A 23,112-nucleotide genomic window follows, 5' to 3' on the forward strand; every position below is an offset into this window, starting at 1 on the left:
TTTTTTCAAGAAACCGGCCCCATAGACAATTAAAAAATAGCCTCCTAACCCATCTAATATCCAGATTTGGGTATCAAATAGCCTCTAGTTTATATATTAGTATGATATATAATGATTTTTGGGTAGAACTTGGACTTTGTTTTCTTTTTTTTTTTTCTTTTTTTTTTTCTTTTTTTTTGCCTGTCCCGTTTGGCTCTTTTGCCATCAGAATTGTTGTCTAAAGGCAAAGAAAGATGCCCAACGGATTTACTTTACCAAACTGACCATCCCAGCCTTGCCGTAATGGTCCATTTGATTCACCTTTTATTGTTTATTTTATTTTCACTTACTGAATACGGGACAGACTTGACTGGGGGAAAGAAGGGGAGAAAGAAAGAGGGAAAGAGAAACAGCTGAGAAGAGGGACGGGGGAGAAGGGCAAAAGACAAAAACCAACAGAACGGGCAGAGAAAAAAAATGCATATATCAATCACCTGGGTCACCTGCTGAGAAAGAAAAAAGAAAGCAAGCAGAAGAGAACAAGAGTAATAGAATAAACAACATCACAATGATATATGGGAATATGACAGTAAATACTAAATGTTAAACATTATTGTGCAGCACATAAGATCAACAGAACACAGTGTGCTTTGAGGTAGGAGCCAAAAAGGGTGTAGTTTGTGGGTGTGAGCACCCGTGTGTACACCTGTGAGCATGGACGCGCTTGTTTTTTGTTTTTTTAAAAGGTTCCTTCATGTAATAATCTGCTAGAGGGTGTGGGGGGGCCACAGCCCCGTCCTCCAGGGCGTGAAGCAGGTGTGGAGGAGATCAAAACTCCAGACATCCAGAGGCCCCCAGAACACAAGAGACCAAGGAAGACCAACAGAGGGGCAGCTGCGCCACTGTCCCGGAAAGAGCTGAGGAGAGTCCCAGATGAGGGCTCACTCAGCAGCCGCGGAGCAGAAGCCAGGGGGAGTTGCAGTGACGCGCCCGTGAGCTCCGCCGGCAGCCAGCTGCGCCTGAGTGACCGAGCCCCAGGCCGAGAGGCCGGGGGCACCCCACCTCCGAAGTGGCCCGAGCGAGCCCCAGGCTCCAGGCCCCGATAAGCGGCCGCCAAGGAGTGAGCCGGTGTGTACCTGGACGCCCATCCCCGGACACAAAGAACCACCAACGCACCGATGTCTGAGGGGGTCCGCCACTGGCAGGGGAAGTGGTGGTAGGGGGAGATAGGCCTCCAAACCTTGGAGGGCCTAAGATGTCCCCAGAGAGGTGGACTTTGTTTTCACATGCACAACAATATCTATATATAACCAGATAAGGAATAGAGAAAACATATAAAACATAATAAAGGCACTTTGGGCTAATGTGGTCTGTTTGATTGATTTCACCGGAGGTTTATGAGTTCGTTAATGATTTTGAAAACAGTCCCATTAAAGAACTATTTTCTGTTTTGTCTAGAAAGCAATTTTTGCTCCAGTCTATTCCCAAAAGCACTTATAATTTCACAGAAATCTAAAATTATTAGTGCAACTGTACTGCAGTTGTTTGTCAAACTACGTATGAGCATCGGCTCCTCATAGGCATCAAAGGGAAAGAGTTTGTAGCTGTGCGTTCCTGTTCTGTACAGAACTTTAGGTCGCCGTTTTCCTGCAGTGAGAGTTTGTGTACTGACCTTGTGCTCTCCCTGTGCAGGTACACCCTTTGCTGATGCGCGAGAGGCGCTCAGAGTCTCACAGGAACAAGCTGCTGCGGCGGACAGTCAGCGTTCCTGTTGAGGGAAGGCACCATCCCGAGATGGGTGAGCAGACAAATTTCATTTTTTTCTCTGACTTTTTTCTCTGATTCTGATTGAGGCTCTAATCAAGGTCCAATCAACAGTTATTTTGCGTTTTGTCTTACTTTTAGCTGTTTATTTTCGCCGACAGTTTTAGTGATGTGGTGCAAAAGGCTCATTCTATGAAAAGAAATTCACAAACATATTTTACAAAACTTTGAGCAAGAGAACCAGTCTGAGTTTGACAAATGGAAGTGGTATTTTCTCTGTGCCAATCAAAGAGTTGCAACAAAAAAGGAATTTCTTACAAAATAGAATCTTGAGGTGATATCTACTTGTTTTAACTTATGCTGCTGAAGGCATTTTTCACAGACAGAGTACTGCAGATTTTGTCTACCATCATTTTCAATGAGAACATTTTTGGCAAGGCAAAAAATGTTTTTTGTTTTTTTTTAAGTTTCATTATTTTTCTGGCCATCCGCTAATGTTTTAACACAGACTTGGAAAAATATGAAACTATCCATTAGTGACACATTTCTGAGCAGGTGCTCTCTGTGGACCATTTTTGGTCGATGCCCCAGTTGCTTCTCGCGGTAATTCAACATCTTTTTTTGGTTGCCCATTATGATTTTCAAAAACATTATCACCTGTATTACTTTAGTTTGGCTTTCTTGTAATAACAGGATGGTTGCATAGCAACGAAAATGATGTAAAGCTTTTGGTATCCTTTGAGCCATTACTCGCGCTGTTACTAGCAACGCTCACAGCAGCACTCTGCATCTGAGCAGAGATAAAAGCGTCACATCTGATCAGAGCTGAAGGCAGTTGCTTCCTTTAAGATTTTCACTCGTTCTTTTGTCAGTTTGACTGATTTTATCAGTCGACTCACTTTGAAATGAAATACATGCATTGATTACTTGATTAACGCACATATCTTTTGAGTTTGTTGTCCGTCTCTGCCATTGATAATTTTTTTTATTTTCTTTGTTTATGCTTTTAAACTTTTCCGACTCTTTTTTCACTTGTCCTCTTGGCTTTTTTATTGCCGTAGCATCCTCTTAAATTCTCAATGGATCCCGTGAAACTGACCCTCTGATAGCAGCCTTCCTTTGTTTATTTTGCCTGACTCAGTCTCTCTGGGCCCCCTACAAATGTCCCGCACAGTTTCTCCCTTTTCCTTCACCCGACACCTCTTCCTCGCACTCAGCTATTTTAAGGGTCTCCCTTGCGACGTCCTCTATCATTGATTCTGCCATTGCTTCTGCTTCTTTGCTGCCCAACAGTGCTGATTCAACTGGATAAATACTTTTTTCAGTTTTCATACGAGTGGCTCTCTGACCTTAAAGCGATCAAGCAGTGACACATCATTTGACGTGGTCCTGCTCCATTTTGACATATGCTGACATGGCAGTGTCACTTCATATTGCCTATGTGTAAGCGTATTGTAAATATGCATTCACATATGTTAGTTTGCTGTGGCACAGGCCATAGTGCACTGACACCATTATGAACTGACGGTAGCGCCTAAGCACAAAGTGCCAGAACAGATTAATGGACTCCAGGAAATTTGTAATTATCAGATACACAAAAAAGCTAATGGAGGCTGTCATGAGGCCACAGTTAGAGGCATACTCTACAGGAAGCTACATGACCTACTTTATGAATTCTCTGACTTAAAACAATGAGGTGATTAGGGTTTCACAGTGAATTAAGTCATCATATACTAATGTGCCAATTATTTATTCTGAAGTTGTTTCAATCTCACATTTAAGTTGGAATCTGACTTGAGCAGCTGCACTAATGCTGTTCCTTGGCCAACAGATTACACTGTTTGCAGAAAACTATTTATCATTTTGAATCAGATTTTTGTTTGATTTTATTATTGCAACTTATATAAATAGTATGCCCAACCCAAATGTGCTTATAGACACTGTTATAGATTGACAACACTGCCATAAATTATGAAAAATGATAAATAAATAACTGCTGTACTTCCCAAGCTTTCGAAAAAAAAGCTTACATTTCATTATGCAGTTTTCAGTGGTTACATGTAGGAACAAAGCACATTCGTTTACATGAGCACTTGGGTTTTTACATGCAAATGCACAGGTAATTTTCATCTGCAGCCGCCCCATGTGCAGAAAAACATTTCATTTCATTTAATAGACAGCTCATTCAGGACCCTATAGCCAAATGATTATTTCCCTCCGAAGTGATGCATATTTGGGGTTCTTGTTGTCTGATCTCCTTGCTGTTTCACACACACACACACACACACACACACACACACACACACACACACACACACACACACACACACACACACACACACACACACAGGCACAGAATGTTAGGGAGCTGTGATCCAGGTGGGTTTAAAAGCAACTTGTAGGCAGACTAAAGAAGCTTAAATAACTTGCACAATTTGTGATTTGCCAATTACATGCAAGTTGTAAAGGGTACCACATGATTCCTCAACTGATGTGGACTGAAATTGAGGCGTCATGACAGTGTCTGGGATTTATTTAGTGACCGCCCTGAAATGTACTCTGCCTGTTAACTCATCATAATAAGGTCAGTACAGAATAACAAATGTTTCAGCTTCGCACAGTTCTTAGAACCTTCATTAGCTGAAGCATCCCTGATAATCATCATTCTTTCTGAGAAACTGGATGTATCGGGGTCAGACTGTTGAGACTGTCAAAACATGTAAGTCATTGTTCGATATTTTGGGAAGTAGGTTAATTACTAAGAATAATTAGATTGATAAAGCTCTGATGCTAAATATAGATCAATCTATAGCAGCTGTTGAAATGGTTGAAATGTCTCACCTGATTCAGACTGGTAAACAGACTGGTATTGATCTGCCAAACTCTTATTAACAAAGTCAAACTATGACTGAGGTGGGCCAAATCATTTGCCACGTGTATTGATGTCATCCCTTCCATGTTTCCCTATTTAGAAGCACAAGGACACATAACAGTGTAATATATATATATATATATATATATATATATATATACAAAAGTATTGACTTGGATGGAAAATTATTAAAATGGCGAGGTTATTATCAGCATTTTGCTGCCATATCTTTCTGTCTTATAAAAGGAAACTCAATTTAGTGTGCATTTAGTATATTCATTGAACATATTTCTGAATGTTTTAGGACCTTCAAAATGATGAATAATTGTGCCTTTTCACATATTTGAAAGGCACGCTGTCGTCATCTTCAGTGGATCCAAAACAAGACGGAGAGTTCAGAAATATTTTTATGTCGGGTGGAAAGTTTAAACTGCAGATGCTGAAGCTGCAGCAGCCTCTTATCACCAGTTCATGTGCTTGTGACAACACTAATACATCAGCCTGGCCTCGCTGTTCATCACAGGGCCAAAAAGCATCCATTTTTTAGAAGATATTTATGAATGGAGGCTTATGACAACAATCCCAGCTGGAAGCCTGATGTTGTGACACAAACAGATGGAAGATACTGGGCTGTGCTGATGATAAGTCAAAGACACAGTAGATCAGTACCTTTTTTGGATTTTCTGGAGCGAAACATGAAGTGATGCAGATACATTACTTTTCTCCTTCTCATTCACTTCTCAATACTTTTTAAGTTGAGCAGGTAATTAACATATAATGAAGGCATTAACTTTGCTGGATAATTATGGTACAGCATAAGCATTTTATGTAAATATGCTTCCTAATTAGCATTATGTGATTGTGACTGGGGAACATAATTTTTCTTAGCTAAACAAAAAAAAAGTTGTTGAGGTGGTTTAATTTCTGTCTTTCCTTCTTTGTACTATTAATTATATAAGAAAAAAAATATTAGTATTGAATGTCTGCATGTATGATGCTTAACACTGATGAAATTTTAGTATCATGTAATACTATATGATATAAGACACAATATATAGATATAATTACATTTTTTGATACATCTGCAATAAACACATGTAGTAGGCTCACAATACTTAATTTTATGGCTGATGTTAAAAGTCATATGATAATTGTCGATATTATATCAATGATATGTTGACACTTTAAAATAATAAGAAGAATTAGAATTGATTACTAAAAAGTGGTTAAAAAAGATTGTTGAACAGTGAAGCTGTAAGAAGTAGAGGTAGTGAAGGTGTATGAGTTTAAATACTTGGGGTCAACCATCCAAACCAACGGACAGTGCAGAAGAGAGGTGAAGAAGAGAGTGCAGGCAGGGTGGAGACGAGTGTCAGGAGTGATTTGTGATAGAAGGATGGCAGCAAAAGTGAAAAGGAGGGTTTACAACCTGCTATCATGTATGGGTTGGAGAAAGGGATACTGGCAAAAAGACAGGAGACCGAGGTGGTAGAGTTGAAGATGTTAAATTTTCATTGGGAGTGACCAGGAGGGACAAGATCAGAAATGAGTACATCATCACAATGACACAGTAAAGAGAGCTCACATTGAGTGCTTTGGGAGACAGTGAGAGAAGAGAGGCTGAGATGGTTTGGACATGTGCAGAGGCGGGACAGTGGATATACTGGACAAAGGATGCTGAAGATTGAGAAGAAGAGAAAAACCACAGAGGTGAACCATGCATGTATTGAAGAAGGACGTGCAGAGGGCTGGTGTGAAAGAGAAGGATGCTGGGGATTGGGTAAGATGGAAGGAGATGATCTGCTGTGGTGACCTCTAAAGAAGAAGAAGGTTAGTAACATACAGCTGGAAGGGATCCGGCAGGCTAAATATGAGTCAAGGACATTTTCTGCCCGCCTTCCATATGATGAATCGTCCATGTTTTATTTTGGTATTATAGATAGATGGATTGTGGGCAAACAGAAAGGAAGCATTCGCCCTCACATTCATCCAGCACCACCCCTCCTCTTATTAACCTCTCCAGCATGTGATGGGATAATTCCCATTAATGAATTTGGCCTTTAATGTTTTGTGTTCAAATTGTAAATTGACTTCATCTAAGTCTGCTCTGTTATTGAGAGAAACCTTATTATCTGAATGACTTAGCCGCGGGGAGGAAGAAGAAAAAACGCAGCACTACAAAGCTGAATGGTTATGAACTCCACTTGAATGGTTTTTCACCAACAGCGGTTTAAGCATATGGCCATTCTCCTCAGTTTGTCCTTGTAAATCTCACTTATTCCTTTATCCAGCTCAGCTTAGCAAACCATTGTGATATAGCAGCATCAGCTAAGCAATTGTTTTAGTGCCCTTCATATTAGTATTTGAGATCAGATGCTGGATTTCAGACATACATGGACCGGGTGGATTTTTTTCGCACATGTGTGCAAATAAATGTTTCTTTCACATAAACCTCAGAATGAAACTTGCAAAATCCCAACCCCACATGGCCTTTACTCCATTCCCTCCTTGCTCCCCCATCCTAACACCATCCCACTTCTCTCACCCACTCAACAAGGCCTACAGGCTATGTGTTCCCTCCCCGCACTAAAGAGGATGTAGAAACAATGACACAGTAAAGACAAATCACATCAGAAAAGAGGGTGTTAGACTTTTCACAGTTGTTGTTCGTGTGGAGACAAGCACCATGAGTCATTACAATCTGTCATCCGAGGAGGATTAAGACAATAGAATATGGATGATTTCTTCAAAAGACTAAACTTCTGTAGTGTGTTTTTGGAAGCATGTTTTCTCCCCATCTTTGAAATAAACATAACATCTTCATGTCATCTCTAAATCACTGTTGGGTGATTAAGCTGAAGATGGAATAATATAGTTTTCATGTTGCAGGATAAAAGCTGCTACACTATTCTTTCTGTCACTATTCACCTTTTTGTATGGCTCAACACCGAAAAGTAACATTGTAACATTGTATTGTAAACTATACGTGCAACATATCCTGGCATTCCAGATGTTTCTGAGTCAAAGCATCTAAAAATAATAATTTGGCAATATGCGTAACCTTTTTTTTAATAAGAATGTCACTATGTTTTTATTTTTCTGTTACACATAACTCATATGATAGAGTTGGGTTGGGTTAGGCAGTGGGTGTGATGGGTGTAAGAGTTAGGTTTAGGTGTTTAATCTGAGTTTAATCTGGGGCCTGGGGAATATGGGAAAATGTAATAGCTTGGGCATTAAGATCTAAAAATCTAAGAATATGGTTTTCAATCGTTTTGTAATCTTCAAAGGGGAAAAAAGCAGTAGGAAAATAATGTTGTTTATCTGTGTTTTGCTGTCAACCATTTAAATAGATCTCCATCAGCCAAATAGGTTTTGCTTGTTCAGGTGATTGCACAGCTGGTTCTGTGGATGTGCAATCGTCTGTGGATGTGACACTTTTTCCTTCTTTGATTAACTTGTCTTCATTTGAAGACATTAAAAAAAGCTGGACACCTTTTAATGCTGTCTTGCAATCATATAAAAGTTGGATATACCTAAACAATTCCCTGCTTTGGTCCCACAAGATGACATGGATCCCTTTGGGGTTGTGTCAGGAAGGCCATCTGGTGTAAACATGCTGAGTGACCTTCTGTGGTGACCTCTTGTGAGTAAGGGAGCAGTAGAAAGTAGCGTTTACAACATTAAGCTTAATAAATCTATATGCCAACTTTTATACTTGTTATGAAACCAATAAAAAAAGAAACAAGGCATGAAATTTGATTTTGCATCCCAGCTCACCGTGCACCTAACTTTAGACTGCTTATCTCACAGACTGTGAATTTACTTATTTCTGGTTTCTTATGGTTAAATGAGAGGGTCTTGTATTCTTTTAGGCTAAGCCTTGATTTGGGACAGTTAGCTACAGCTGACCTTTAGATCTGCATCCTTAATGTGAAGTTAAATTACCCCAGATAGCAATTCTTCTCTTGTTCCATCAACACAAGAAAAACCTGCATACCTGAAGTGAGCCTGCTGTCATGCTTTTTAAGGTCCTTAGAGAAGTCTGACAGGCTGTCAGCCTCTAAGTGTACTTAATACATTTTAACTTTGTTCTGAACAAAAAAACTCTTCTCTTAATAACTGAATCCTGAAGAATTGACAAAAGGAACATTTTGACATTTCACCATTTAAATCTGTCTTTTTATTGTGTTAGTGTGATCGCGAAAAATCAGTCTCCTTCAGTGTAATTAAGAATGGCATAAATAGGTGCTTCTATGTTTTAAGCTCAACAAGAAGTGTTCATTAAGCACGCTATTAGAATAGAAGTGTTTTTGCATCAGTGTGAGCTGGAATATCGGTGTTAATGTACAGGTAGAGGGTGTACAAACCTTGTGCTTCTGTAGCTGGTAAAAGTGCAAACCTCCCTCAAGACGTCCGCGTTTGTCTTTGGAGAGATTTGCTGAATCATCTGGCTGTCTTCCTTTTGGAACCGTGAATGAATACAAATGGTTTCCTACTCTGCTGTGGTTGCTGTTTGATGGACATGGACATAGAGGCCCCTAAAAGTGAGTACTGCACCTCTAAAAGCTGCTTATCCACCAGGTAGTGTCAACACACTGAGTAATTCTACACGTTGCGAAAAGCTCTTCTGTGTCCTGAATACTGCACAGAATTGCATATTTTAGGTATAACAATCGAGGTTCATTGTCATGCTTAAAATGCAGAAAAACAAGCATAGCTCTTGTAAGCTGTTTGACTGAACCAGACCAAAGGCTAACTGGTAATAAGGAAATTAAAATCAGACTTTGTAATAACGACATTTGTGTTCACATGTAAAGTTTGTCTCCATCATTAGGTTGAAGCAAAACGAGACTGATTGTATCTAATGTGGAAAATTAATATCTGCATTCCTGGTGTTTTCATTTTTATATGGTGTGTGTTTATGAGTGCCAAATATAATACATTATGATGTGTTTGATAATAGCTTATAGTGAGTGAATGGAATGAATGAAAACCTGGACCCAAATAAGCCTAAACGCTTCATTCTAAAAGTCCACCACAAACGGGATGTCTGGCTGCCTCTTTTTGATGTTTTTAGCCAAGAAAGCAGTGTGGCTCTGCAGCAATGATGGCTCTGTAAGGTAGTCGATCCAAAGCTTTGGCTCAGATTGAAATATCTTTGTATTATTATTGGATGAAGTGCCTTGAAAGTTGATTCAGGCATTCAGCATCCACAACAGGATGAGTTGCAAATTTAGACTGCATGTAAAATATGAATGTGTAGCTTCCAGGTCTGAAAAATGAAGCCAGTGTGGAAGTATTTTAAACCTGCATTCTTCTGCAGGGCCATCGGGGGCACCTCCTCTGAATGCAGAAAAAGACCAATTGTATAGAAACCTGTGGGAAATTGACACAGGCCTTTACTTGACCTGTAACCTTCACGTTCAGAAAGGAGGTTATAGTCTCATTTCTTTTTGAATGCAACAAATGGATGGCAAAGCTGACAAAGATTACAAAACTTCAGTATGTGCAGATTGAGGTTGCTACTGCATGACTACTCAGTCTCCAGACATTTACTATGTCGTCAAATGCTCACAATCAAAAAGGGTTTTATTGTCAAATGTTGAGCGGGTTTACAACATTAGGAAATTGCTGCGGTGCTTCAGTGCAAACATACTGTTATAAATACTGTTATAAATTAAGCTTAAATAGACATGAAAATAAAAATGAGAATAAGAATTAAAAGTGCTAAGTAGATAGATAGATATATACATGATATATACATGAGTGCAGGTGGTGATCAGTGCCAAACATGGAATGATGCAGTGAACACAGCGTAGGGTCATGTGTTAGTGGTGGGAACAGTCATACGGTTATTGTTCATGTGTCCAACAGCAGAGGGGAAGAAACTGTTCTTATGGCGAGAGGTTCTGGTGTGAATGGACCGGAGCCTCCTGCCTGAGGGGAGCAGGTCAAACAGACTGTGTCCAGGGTGACAAGGGTCAGCTGAGATCCGAGCTGCACGCCCCAGTGTCCTGGAGGTGTACAGGTCCTGCAGAGATGGGAGTCTGCAGCCAATCACCTTCTCAGCAGAGCGCACAACACGCTGCAGTCTCTGTTTGTCCCTGACAGTGGCTCCAGCGTACCACACGGTGATGGAGGAGGTGAGGATGGACTCGATGATTGCAGTGTAGAATTGCATCATCGTCCGTGTTGGCAGGTTGAATTTCTTCAGCTGCCTCAGGAAGTACATCCTCTGCTGGGCTTTCTTAATGACGGAGGTGATGGTGGGCTCCCACTTCAGGTCCTGGGTGTTGGTGGTACCCAGGAAGCGGAATGAGTCCACAGAGGTGATGGGGGTGTCAGTCAGGATGATGGGGGGGAGTGGGGCTGTGTGCTTCCTGAAGTCCACAATAATCTCCACTGTCTTCTGGGCATTCAGCACCAGGTTGTTGTGGCTGCACCAGGACACCAGATGTTCAACCTCCCTCCTGTAGGCAGACTCATCCCCGTCCGAGATGAGTCCAATAACGGTGGTGTCATCTGCAAACTTGATTAGCTTGACAGACTGGTGGGTGGAGGTGCAGCAGTTAGTGTACAGGGAGAAGAGCAGAGGAGAAAGAACACAGCCCTGAGGGGAGCCGGTCCTGATGGTCCATTCTTTCCCAGCCTCACATGCTGTTTCCTGTCCGTCAGGAAGTCAGTGATCCACCGGCAGATGGGATCAGGCACATTCATCTGGGAAAGCTTGCCTTGGAGATGGTCTGGAAGGATGGTATTGAAGGCAGAGCTGAAGTCCACAAACAGGATCCTGGCGTAGGTTCCTGGGGAGTCCAGATGCTGCAGGATGAAGTGTAGGGCCATGTTGATGGCGTCATCTCAGCCCTGATTTCAGTATGTATAGAAGCTCATGTGAGGTTACGGTTTTGAGTTTTGACTCTACACCAGCAGTGGGCAGCTGCTTTGGTGTTCATGAAATTAATAACAAATGCACTAGAGGGGCAATAATGACACAACACCTAAAACTGGAATGGTTTTACAGGTGGAGCCCACAGACTTTTCTCCCACCTCATCTTTTAGGACTGTCCATTTGGCTATGATTGCATCATAACTGGTAGCATGAGACGATAGCTGGACCCTAGAGGTTGCACAGGTAGTCCGAGCCCTTAGCAGGCATGTTTGCCAAGCAAGGTCTACTGTGTCTCCAAGCACGGTTTCAGGAGCATGGAGCAGATTGCAGGAGACAGGCACTTACTCTAGAAGAGCTGGGTCCAGGTTTCCTCCTGGTGCTTACCAATGCCTGGCCTCATGTGGTGAGAGTATGCAGGCAGTTCCTGGAGGAGAATGGATGGCAATGATTGCCTCCATGCTTACCTAATCCAAATCCAGTAGACTGCCTCTGGGACATTATGTTTCAGTTCATCCAACCCAGCCAGGTTGCAGCTCAGAGTGTCCAGAAGCTCAGTGATGCCCTGGTCCAGATCTGGAAGGTGATTCCTCAGGACATCATCTGCTATCTCATTGGGAGCATGCCCCAATGTTGTCAGGTATGCATATGAGCACATGGGGTCATGCAAAGTACGGAGTAGCATTTTAAATTAGTGCAATGAAATTTCAGCAAAATGAATGAGACTGCCGCATCATTATTTTCACTGTTACTTTTGGGATGTCTCTGAATTCAGCCCTTTGTTCAGCCCTTTATATGTTGATAATTATAATTTCTATTAAACTATGTGTCATCCTTGTGTTCCTAACACGTTATCGAGTCCATATTCTTTTCTAAGTATTCCTTTCATTTTTGAGCAGTGCATTAATAGGTTTAGCTTTTTTTAAAACCATACAAATCAAAACCTGTAACATTTAGACTCATGTGGCTTACCACAGAAAATTTGTTTTTGAGTATTTTTCTGATAAACATATGTAACCGTTAGTTGATTTGTTTACTTATGTCACAGTTGCAGTTTGTTTGTTTGGATGTGTGATTACTGTCAGTCTGATGCAACAATATCAGGTTGGTCTGACATTATTAGAAAACAGTTTAAAAAGAAAAAAAGCTTCTTCTTTTTTTCAACCTTCTTACCACCCGACTGACAATCAGATCTGCATTATTTCTTTCTTCAACGTGTTTGCTCACAGCAGGGCTCTTATAAGAACGGCATGTATCAGGATTTCTATGCAAAACAGCATGTAAATGGAATGATTATATAACATGAAATGTCTGTCTGAGTGATATACCCCGTGGGTTGGTGTGATATAACGGTCAGCTATATTATCATCTCCTAACAACATGCATAAAGTGGAAAAAGCAAGATAAAGCTAGCAAGCCCAGCCTTATTTTGAGTGACAGCTGGCCACCAGGTCTGCACGCAAGAGGGTTTCATCTCTCCAGTGCTCTAGTTCTTAGCCAGCTTCAGGTGTGGTACTCAGCTTACACACACACACACACACACACACACACACACACACACACACACACACACACACACACACACACACACACACACGTGGCCACCTTCTATCTGCCGTGATGGTGAGAGGATTTTGAGGCTTGGTTAAAGGGTTACACTCTACTTTAGTTCAAGCTTCTTGAAACAGATTTAAAAATCATGACTTCAAATCTGTCAACCTGTCTTTCACAAGTGTTTGATATGTTCTGGTTAAAAACACCATTAGTGTAAAGTATCTGTGTAAGTATATGATCTCATACATAGTATGCAAATTCATAGTTTTTTCTGCATGTGTCTCAGTGGCTTTGGTGATGACATGCTGACAGTTTAAAGCAGTGAGAGCCAGAATTCATTCACTGAGCTTCACAGCACATGACTGACGTGAAAGTCAATGAAATACTTATGATCTACATCAATAATTCTCAACCGGGGATATCAAATATATGCATTAGTGTGTGTTAAGGGGGTAAAATAAGCACACAGAGAGTGTTATGAATTGGTGTCAGGTGGCATTTTGTGTGTTTTTAAAAAATGTTTTTCAAGGTTTTATTTGTATAAAGCAAATTCACAACAGCAATCATCTCTGGGCACATCGCAATGCTGTGCCTGGAAATCCAGCGATTCTCTTTGAGCAAGGACTTGGTGACAGTGGGAGAGAAAGAAAAATCCTTTTCAACAGGAGGAAACGGTCAATCGAACGCGGTGCAATAAGGGCAGCTATCTGTTGTGAATGACTCAGCCGAGGGGAAAGAGGGGAAAAAAGAATAAAAGCACATATAGAGACAACAAACAATGCAACATTGAACACTCAGCATGTTGGAGGGGAAGTAACCTCAATTGAAAATCACGACACCAGTAATGCGCAGATAGATATAGTAAGCAAGAGGGGAGAGAAGAAACAGTACAAACTACAGAGACACAAGACACAGGCTAATGACAGTAGCGGCATACAAATTAATACAGAGTGGAGAGATCTGCATCGTGGGGGATCTTTCAGAAGCCTGAAGATGGCTTATCAAAAACCCAATTTTTTAGGGGACCTATTATACTTGTGCTCTCTCGTATGTAGTGTTACACTGTTGGAGACAGAGAGACTCAAATGCTTAGGACAGTTTATTATACTTGAATCTGTATGATGTGAGTGATAGCAAATATCCCTAATCTGGTCATCTCAGGCACAGAGCTCTGGCTCCGCTTTTCAAACCTTTTGGAAAAACAGGTTTGAAAAGTAAACTTAAGAAGCTTGTTTTCAACGGTGGATGACCTGAGGGACTGCAAGGTCGAGTGTAGGAACAATAAAGACTACTTTTAACTCAAAAATCATGCAAAGATACAACAGAAGAATAGTAAAAGAGAAGCAAAACTATGGAGTTCGCACTGAGCATAACAGGTACGCTTTCAATTTTGAATGCTCGCCTGCCTGAGTAGGAGCTGGTTTCACAGGATGAAAGCTGAAGGCCCTGCTTCAGATTGTACTTTTGGAAAGTTTAAAGAAAACAAGTAATCCTGCACTCTGCCTGCAGTCAGCTTTATTGGGATAATATGCTACTGTGAGGTCTTTAAAATATCATGGAGCTTGCTCATTAATGGTTTCATATGTGAGCAAGAGGATTTTAAATTCTGTTCAGAGTTTTACAGGAAGTTGGTGATGAGAAGCTACTATGGAGAATTATAGTCACTATTGCTGTAGCAATGTGGATCCACTGGAGGCTTTTTTACAGAACCACTGGGACATCCTGAGAGTAAGAATTTATAGGAGTCCATCTTTGAAATGATAAATGCATGGAATAGTCTTCCAGCACCACTCTGAGACAGAGGGCAGACATTTGTTCAGTGTTTGAGTTAAAGGACATATCTTTCTCAAAAATGACTTGAAAGTTTATTACATTTAATATAGAAGAGAAATACCATCCAGAGTAAGATCAGCACAATTCAGTTCACTTCAAGTCTCTAGCACCAAATGCTAAATGGGCTTGTTCTTATATAGTGCTTTTCAACTCTACCTGAACACTCAAAGCAGTTTATACAACTTGCCCTATGTTTTCTTTTACTACATAAGTACTTTCTATGTAACACTGACATGCTGATAGATGCGTCAGAGAGCATCTTGGATTTAGTATCTTGCCCAAGGCTATTTGGCATACAGACTGAAGCAGCCAGGGATCAAACCACCTCCCTTCTGATTATTTGATGCCCTGCACTACCTCCTGAGCTACAGCTACCCCAAATCACAACATCAGTTGTGCCGAGTCATTTTTTCTTGCAAGGAAAGACCCTATAAACCAGGAAAACCCCCAACAATCATAAACCATGTCCGACCAAGCACTTGGCGACAGTAGGAATGAAAAACTCCCTCTCAACAGGAAGGAATCTCCCTCATTTCACCCCTGACCAAGACACACTGTTAAAGAGAGCCAGAGATTATTATTATTAAGTGATTAAATGCAGAGTGGTGTATAAACTCAGAAGAAAGACTCAGTGCATCAACATAAATAGGGCAGGAGTCAGGGTCAGCTGATCCAGCCCTAAAAAAGGGAAAGTCTAATTTTAAAAGAAGAGACAGTGTCTGCCTCCTGAATCCACCCATATGGAAAAGATATATATAAATCTTATAAAGTTTGTATCTGTCTTGTGTGAAACTTGTATGAAAAGCATACAAGAGTGAAAACAGATATAAGATCCCTTGAAAAATTATATAATGAAACTTGTATGTTTTGGACACTTACTAAAACAATATATGAAAGTAATGAGAAAGTGGACACTTTCATGAGTAAATCATGTAAGCCTTATATGATTTAACTCATGAAAGTGGCCACTTTCATGAATAGAATAGAATAGCCTTTATTGTCATTGTGCAGAGTACAACAAAATTGGAGTGCCACTCCCTTGGTGCAAGATAAATAATAAATATAAATGTAAAATATAAAAAGTACAATAAAATAATCGCAAGTACTCAAACAATAGTAAGTACGATATATACAGGATAGCAGCATTAATATAATGACAGTATGAATAGCAGCATAATATAATGGCAGTGACGGTATGGTATAGTTAAGCAGGTTCAATTGTTTTTGTGCTTATTTACTACGGTGATAGCTCTGGGAAAGAAGCTATCCCTGAATCTGTTTGTCCTGGTTTTATGTGACCTGTACCGTCGGCCTGACGGTAATAGTTCAAACAGTTGGTTGCTGGGGTGAGAGTGGTCCTTGATGATATTGCCAGCTCTGCTGAGGTACCGAGAGTTTGCAGTGACCTCCAGGCTGCAGAGAGCAGCCAGTGATCTTCTGGGCTGTGTTGATGACCCTCTGCAGTACTTTCCTGTCTGCAGCTGAGCACCCTGCATACCATGTTGTTATGCCGTACGTTAGGATGCTCTCTATGGTGGCTCTGTAAAACGTCACCAGCAGCCTCTCCTCCAGGTTGTTCGTCCTGAGCACTCTCAGAAAGTGGAGACGCTGCTGGGCCTTTTTAACCACCGCTGTGGTATTTGCAGTCCAGGAGAGGTCATCAGAGATGTGCGCGCCCAGAAACCTCATGGAGTGTACCCTCTCCACACAGTTCCCGTGAATGTAAAGTGGGGCCGGGTCTGCTCTGCCCTTCCTGAAGTCCAAGATAAGTTCTTTAGTTTTCGTGGTGTTCAGTTGGAGGTTGTTAACTGAACACCACTCAGTCAGTCTGCTGACCTCATCTCTGTAGTCCGACTCATCCCCCCTTGAGATGAGTCCAACCACTGTGGTGTCATCCGCGAACTTTATGATGGTGTTTGAGAGATGGGTAGGGGAGCAGTCGGATGTGTAGAGCGTAAACAGGAGGGGACTCAAAACACATCCTTGTGGAGACCCGGTGCTGAGTGTGATGGTGCTGGACAGGTGGGGGCCGAGTCTGACAGACTGTAGTCTATTTGTCAGGAGTTAAATCATATAAGTTTTTACTATTTCTTCTCCATATGGGCAAACTGCAGGTTCCACAGAAGAAGTCTGAAAACTGAAGGCTCTGCCTCCCATTCTACTTTTCTACTTTTGATTAAAAGCCAAAATAGGAGAAATATGCTGTCTTTCTGTCAGTACTCCCGCAGCAGCATTTTTAATCAAGCGAAGGCTTTTTCAGTATGTATGTAAGTTTAGACACACCTAGTGTTTCTGAAATTCTTAACTGTCAAATTGCCTGAATTTTGAATATAAATATAGAAAAATAAGGCCTTTGTATTTTTGAAGACATGTCTGTGTGTCACCAAATGTTTCTTTCAGATAAATATTGTGAGTAAGGATCCCATCAGTAAAAACAACAGATTTTTCCATTTTGGGTTTGAAAGAGTTTGCGTAACATTTTCAAAAAAGTTATTTCCAAGTTTACATCTTGGGCTGATTAATATGCTTAAGTGTCAGATTGCTTCCACTTGAATTGTGACAATTACTCTGACTCAGGAGGCTGATTCATTCAGACGGACATATTCAACCCCCTGCTGCAACCAAGTTTCTATGAGACAAAACACGTAAATCTGTTGATCAGCTATCGAATCTTTTACCAACATAGATCTGGAATAGAGATCTGATTTTTAGTATTACCTGTCTTATTATTTGGTTCTGTTATTCCTATGAGTATAAACAGGAGTGTGATAGCTGCAGTGAACCTGCAGCTTTGCGGTATGTAGCACTGCAACTCCTGATTTCAACTCTAGATTGACATGCACAATATTCTATCAAACTCAACATTATTTATGTATGTAAGAGCTCTGTTATCCGCAGTGGGATGATTTCTGTCTTCTAATAAGACCAGAATTTCCCCAGAAGTTTTTCCAGTTATCCATGTAGAAGACGATTAGATACCCTTTTGACAGCCAGCAGTTGATGACGTCACATGACTACAAGTTAGCATTAGTGAAATCAGGCAGAGAAAAAGTCCAGGGTCTGAAATTGATGTTGCAAGTAACACATCATTAATTTTTGTGACCCCTAGTTGCTGTAATCAGGTGTTATTTCAGTGGATGTGAATAACAATCATTCTGTGTTTATATTTGTCCTCAGCTTGCATTTTCAAGTAAGATCTATTGTTGCCCGCTCTTGTTCCAAGAACAGACTGTTTCTGAGAACCTACAATGCCCTATTTTTAATATTTAGATACTAAAGACTTGAATTTGTTTCTCAGCCAGTGTGCAGCTGACTGGGGAAAATCTGTGTGAAATGGAAACTAGTTACTGGTGAACATTGCCTTCTTCTGATTGTCACTCAGACTTTTTCCTGGCTACTCGGGATATAGAAGTCGATCCTAAGTGTTAGGGGAACAAGACGAACAAGAGTGTTTGTGTTACAATTCAAAAGTAGAAACTGTCAAATCATTTAATGAGATTTAAAAATCAGCTAACCACAGCATGATACACTGTATATAGGAAATGGCCACCATACCGTCAACTATTGTTTAGTGAAGTCCTTGCAAGAAGTATTGAGCTGAGTAGTTCTTAGTGTTTTGTAATTGCCCTCTGCATACTCACACACTTCAACATAGGATGCTTTATCATCCTTTATGACTTTATTGGTAACCATAGGATGGGAAACTAGCAATAAAGTCTATAAATCCAACAGAAAAATATTTGCACACAAAAAAACTCAGCAGCGGAGTCATTTTCTTCTTTAAAATCAAAAATAATTTTTTTGCAACCAAAGTCGTTGCCCCTTGCTGGACTTGAAATTGACAATGCACTGCACTGAGAAGTGCAACAAAATATCTGTATACATCATCATATTCACAAAAATGGACCTTGAGGTGAATACAGTGTTGTTAGACTAGCCAAAAAGCTGCAGCCATGACTGGTGGACTGCAATTGGTTCTGTTTCCACTAATGTGAATCAGCTTTAACTCCTTATTACCAACGTAATGCAAATGAAAGTCTAGCTAGCAACTACCTCTGAAGCAAGTATAAAGTACTGAATGCAAGTGAAAAAATAATTAAATAGTAATTAAAATCAAAGTGAGAGAAGAGAAAATTGTCCAGTTTTCATCACTCCAAATAAAAAATTGGACCAGAATCCCTGCATCTTATGTAAAAAATATTCTTAATAACATCATTTTTAATATTGTCAGTAAAAATGTGAAACTGCTCTCAATACTCGTCTACTCACACTGTGTAATTCAACGTAAAAAACATGACCAGAGCTATTTTCCACAGTGGTTCTAAAGTCATTCAATAGTACACCACGTACGTACCAGTTTTGTGTGACTGTAAACATGCGTGTGTTTTTCCACCCTTGCTCCATACAGTGCATCGGCATGCCTACCGCTGTCTCTGCAGTATATACACACGCATAAACATTTCAAGAGAAAGTCTGAAGCAAAATGGTTGTGATATTTAAAAAGTCATAATCATATTCACTTCTGACTTTACAAAGGGCACAGCCCATAGGGGGTCCATAGAACATTAGAATAAATAAGTAATGAATATTCCGTTTTGTTCCTTTCAGCACTGTAGCCAGTTACATCTTAGAATTCCATCAAAAAATAAAAACAATCTTTTAAAGATCCATAATCCTCTTTTGCCTCAGGATGCCCAGACTGGTCAAAATGTTATCAGTGAAGTCAGTGGACAGGGGGCTTAGTGGCAAGGTATATTATATTTGATTACAAATTTACTACTTTCTGGTAAATGACATATCTGACATGGGCTTTTTGTTATCGTCTATGGAACCTGATATACACTCGGCAGCAACTTTGTTAGGTCCACCTGTTCAACAATCATCTCTGAGGCTTACAGAGGATGGTCTGAAAAAGAGAAAATATCCAGTGAGCAGCAGTTCACTGGAAGAAAACACCTTGTTCATGCCAGAGGTCAGAGGAGACTGGTCAGAAAGCTTCGACTTGGTAGGATGGCACAAATAACTCTCTGAATGGACAGCACATTGAACCTGGAAGCAGACAGAAGACCACACCAGTCTGCTGCCACGCCTGCCATCTAAGAACAAGAAACTAAGACAACATAGCTCACATGGACTTACCAATATTTTACAACTAAAGACTGTAGAAATGTTCCCTGGTTTTATGTTAACATCAGAATTTGGCATAAATATTATGAAAGCATGGATTCATCCTGCTGTGTACCAGCTTCAGGCTGGTGGTGGTGCTGTAATGATGTGGATGTTTACTTGGCAAACTTTGGACCCCTTATAATACCAACTAAGCACTGTTTAAATGCCACAGTTGACCATATCCATCCCTATATGACCAGAGTACCCATCTTCTGATGGCCCTGGGGTACTGTGTCATGCCACAAAGCTCAAATCTTCTCAAATTGGTTTTTTGAAGATGATAATGAGTTTGCTGTACTCACATGGCCTACACAGTCACCAGATCTCAGTCCAACAGAGCATCTTTGGAGATATAACGGGAGTTTCACTGTCAAATCTGCAGAAACTGCAGGATGGTATCCTGTCAATAGCACTGAGGCAGCTCTGAAATTAAACGAGGGTTGTGCAGTACTACCATGGTTTACCTACTAAAGTGACAGGTGAGCATTTAAATCCAAATGAAACATTGCCTGAACTTCGTTTGGTCTTTGGGGGTTTTTTTTGGAATTGTTGTTGATATGTGATGAAAACATGTATTTTTATGTTATGTACAAAACAGGATTTTGAGATATTTGAAGCAGTTGTGGGGCTTTTAGTTTATTTTGAAATCAAACTACACAAACACTCCTAACGAAACAGATCAGCTGAGCTTTTATATCAGAACATTAAGAATGATTTACCAAATCCACCCAACTTACTGTGGGTGTAGAGTTTTCTTTTAAAGATCATTTGAGCTTATCACAGTTTTACAATTTAGTTCTGCAGACTGGAAGTTGTAATTAAGCTGTAATTAAGCAAAACTCTTTAAATTCAGATGTGTGCTTACAAATTCCAAACACAGTACCATTACAATTTTTTTCACCATTTGGTCGGATTATTGGCACATCAGTGTAGATATACATCAACAGATATAGGCAGTCGACCGTGCCTTCACATATGCCACATCAAAAATACATCAGTTCATTTCCCCTGGGGTCGTAGAATAGCAATCTGCCGCATCTGCATAAAGCCTTCTGGGAAATAAACAGATTCCTATACCGCTACAATAAGTTTAAACTCCTTCTGGACTCAAACTACTCTGCATCAAGCACCACTCCAGTGAAGGTGGCAGTCATTTTCTCACAAAAGTTTGTTATTTATTTATTTAGTTAGTTTTAATTTTGCTAAGTGCATGCCCTGCTTCCCTCTGCGCTGCACACATTCACACCTGGCAGATGGCCAGTACAACCAGTTTTTTTTTACTATTGAGCACTTCACAGCTCTTTTGGGGTGAAGTGTTCAAACTTATCTCAACAGTAGCTGGAGGTGGAAGTGTTTCTCATTCACAGGCTCACATTTTGCTCAGGTTTACATTGCATTAAAAATGGGGATGTGAGGAAGGAGGACCCAGGCGTGGAGCTCTGAATGCAAACAGTGCTGTTTATTTACAGTGAAATGGAAAATAACAATAAATCCTCAGTGTTCCTTGTCCCCGCTCCTCAGTGTCTGAGCACCCCATGCTCGCTGCCCTCTTGTCTCCACTCTTCTCCTGGGGAGATAACAAACAGGCAGCCGTAAGACACACACAATGCAGCAGACTAACTGTACTGACTGTCCGAAAGACTAACGTGAAGTCACGCAATGATTCAGCGTCAGAAAGAGCTCCACCACACTCTTAAGTAGCTCCTCCGACGAGGCTTGATCAGCTGTGTGAGGGTCTCCAGGTGTGGCCAACCACCTGGCTGGGCCACACCCACCAGGCCTGAAGGTGGTCTCAGAAACACTGGCATACACACACACACACACACACACACACACACACACACATACCTGCAAGCAGGGAGAACGAGGGTCAGCACACCAAAAACACACATGATAAAAAGACCATAACTGCTCAGGGACCCTGGATCAAACTGACCCAGGACCCTGACAAAAAAGGTGTGCGTTAGGCTCATGCAACACTGCATAGCCTCTTCACTGACGCTGGATATCACTTCAGGTTTTACATTAGTTTTCAGTACTTTTCTTTTTTTTTATTGTCGCATCAAAATTTTACACAGCGGCTGCTGCCAACTTTCAACTTACTTGTCACATTTTTAATCAGAATATATATAATGAACCTCACCAACACATGTAAACCATTTCAAATGTATTTTTGTAAATTGAGAAAAATTGGATTAAAATGCATCTGAAATAAGTATGACATGAGCCATACTACGACAAATTGGTGTGTATCATGTACCCTAGAGGGTTTCTAAACACAACGTAGTCACAATTTCACTGTGCTGCTAATGAGATCTGATAGCACGTTGACATATGTAAAAAGTAATAAAGCGCAGAAAGGTGCTTTATTTTGCTGCTGAACATCAAACAATGAAGTATCTTTTCATTCCACACGAGAAAGGCACGTATTAATAAGTCAACTTCTCAAAAAAGTTGGCACTGAGGCAACAGGAAAAGTAAGCAGTAACCAAAAAGTAACCAACAAACAAACAAACAAACAAAACCAATCCTTCTGCACAAGGGACAAGGCCAAAAGTCATTATTGGATCTCCATGATCTTGGAATCTCCAGGCCCTCAGGGCAGCACTGCATTAAGCACAGACATGAGTTTTAAAACTAACTGGGCTACACATCCATAAATGCAGGTATGCAGGTTAAAGTTCCATCGTGTAGAAAAGAAGCCATGTGTGAATATGATCCAGAAACACCACTACCGATTTGATGTAATAGACAGACTTTTTAGGGAAATGTCTGTAGTATAATACACTTCAATCTATAATAAATTGTGCTCAAACAAAGTTCAAACAGAGAATCACTAAAAACCTCAGAATACATGGTCATAAAACATTGTCTTTTGGCTCCCCAAATTTCCGTTTAAACCATCAGTCCTCAGCATAAAAGGTAAAAGCACTTACTTTTCAAACCTTCAGCTTCCTGCAACCTCCCTGCAATGCATCAGCCACCCAGGAGTGAATCATGAATAGTTTGCAAATAGCTAAAATGTTAGTGCTGAGGTGGTACAATGAAGTAG

General features: G+C 40.6%; 1 protein-coding gene across 9 annotated transcripts in view; it reads left to right on the forward strand.

Annotated features, from left to right (window-relative positions):
- Positions 1–23,112, forward strand: part of syngap1b (synaptic Ras GTPase activating protein 1b) — a 183,196-nt gene that overhangs the window by 63,224 nt on the left and 96,860 nt on the right. For all 9 annotated transcript variants that reach the window (XM_026184939.2, XM_026184943.2, XM_026184940.2 and 6 more), the window contains exon 3: positions 1,672–1,777. In XM_026184939.2, the coding sequence (XP_026040724.1) occupies positions 1,672–1,777 (106 nt within the window). The remainder of the gene's footprint in view (positions 1–1,671; positions 1,778–23,112) is intronic.

Source organism: Astatotilapia calliptera, chromosome 11, assembly GCF_964374335.1.
Source record: "Astatotilapia calliptera chromosome 11, fAstCal68.1, whole genome shotgun sequence".
Classification (NCBI taxonomy): Eukaryota; Metazoa; Chordata; class Actinopteri; order Cichliformes; family Cichlidae; genus Astatotilapia; species Astatotilapia calliptera.